At 42.5% G+C, this 835-nt stretch overlaps 1 protein-coding gene across 1 annotated transcript in view; it reads left to right on the top strand.

Annotated features, from left to right (window-relative positions):
- The first annotated feature begins 626 nt into the window (after nt 1-626).
- The window catches only part of TRIO (trio Rho guanine nucleotide exchange factor), a 285,006-nt gene continuing 284,797 nt past the window's right edge, over nt 627-835 (top strand). The window contains exon 1 of the mRNA XM_023738420.1: nt 627-799. Within this exon, the coding sequence (XP_023594188.1) occupies nt 745-799 (55 nt within the window). The 5' untranslated portion in view covers nt 627-744. The remainder of the gene's footprint in view (nt 800-835) is intronic.

The raw sequence follows: 835 nt of genomic DNA on the forward strand, positions 1-835 counted from the left end.
TGGGCTGCAAGAATTCTTTTTGCTAAGATGGGTGTTGGTTTGGCCTGTATCATCTGCCACGTGTTTTTTTCCCACAATATTCCACTTGACCATCTAAGATATTGGGAAGGAGGGTGTTTGTACTGAGAAGGGGGTCACCCTCTGAAGCAGTAGGGACACTGGGCCATCTTACCACAGTAGCTAATGACATTCCTGCATGAGGCATGACCCAGAAAGCTTAGGAGAGAGCCGAGAGTACCTTGGCTGGGCCCTGCTATTTATAGTCCCTCACTCCTCCCCACCACTTTATTTTTAACCAGACTGAGGAGTATGATAGGATGAGGCATCAGGCTCCCCCTAGAGGCTTTAAGGTGCCACAAATAGCAGTTTTTAAAAAGCAGTGTTGCCTGTTTATTTACCAGTTGCCTAAATTAATCTTTAAGATTAAAATGAAGATTGGTAAATGATCTGAACTGACTCTGTATCCCCTTCTTGGAGGCTGAATCGATATTGCTAGCAATGGCCAAGAGCCTGCTTGGTACATGAACCTCAGGATCTGTGCATGAATGATCGGTGTGATCAGAGGCTTTCTTTCATAGAATTCACGTGCATCAAACCATGATATTTTTAAAGTTGATGCAGCGGCTGGGAAGAAAGGTGCTGGGTTGGCATTGGGTAGAATGGTGAAGGAATTAAATCTCACTCAAGCAGCCTAGTAATTAAATTTTCTCCTTATCTATTTCAGGGTTTCGAAAAAACGATGAAATGAAGGCTATGGATGTTTTGCCAATTTTAAAAGAAAAAGTCGCGTACCTTTCAGGTAAAGTTTAACTTTCTAGTCAGCTTTATTGTTTCT

Source organism: Trichechus manatus, unplaced genomic scaffold (assembly GCF_000243295.1).
Source record: "Trichechus manatus latirostris isolate Lorelei unplaced genomic scaffold, TriManLat1.0 scaffold00116, whole genome shotgun sequence".
NCBI lineage: Eukaryota > Metazoa > Chordata > Mammalia > Sirenia > Trichechidae > Trichechus > Trichechus manatus.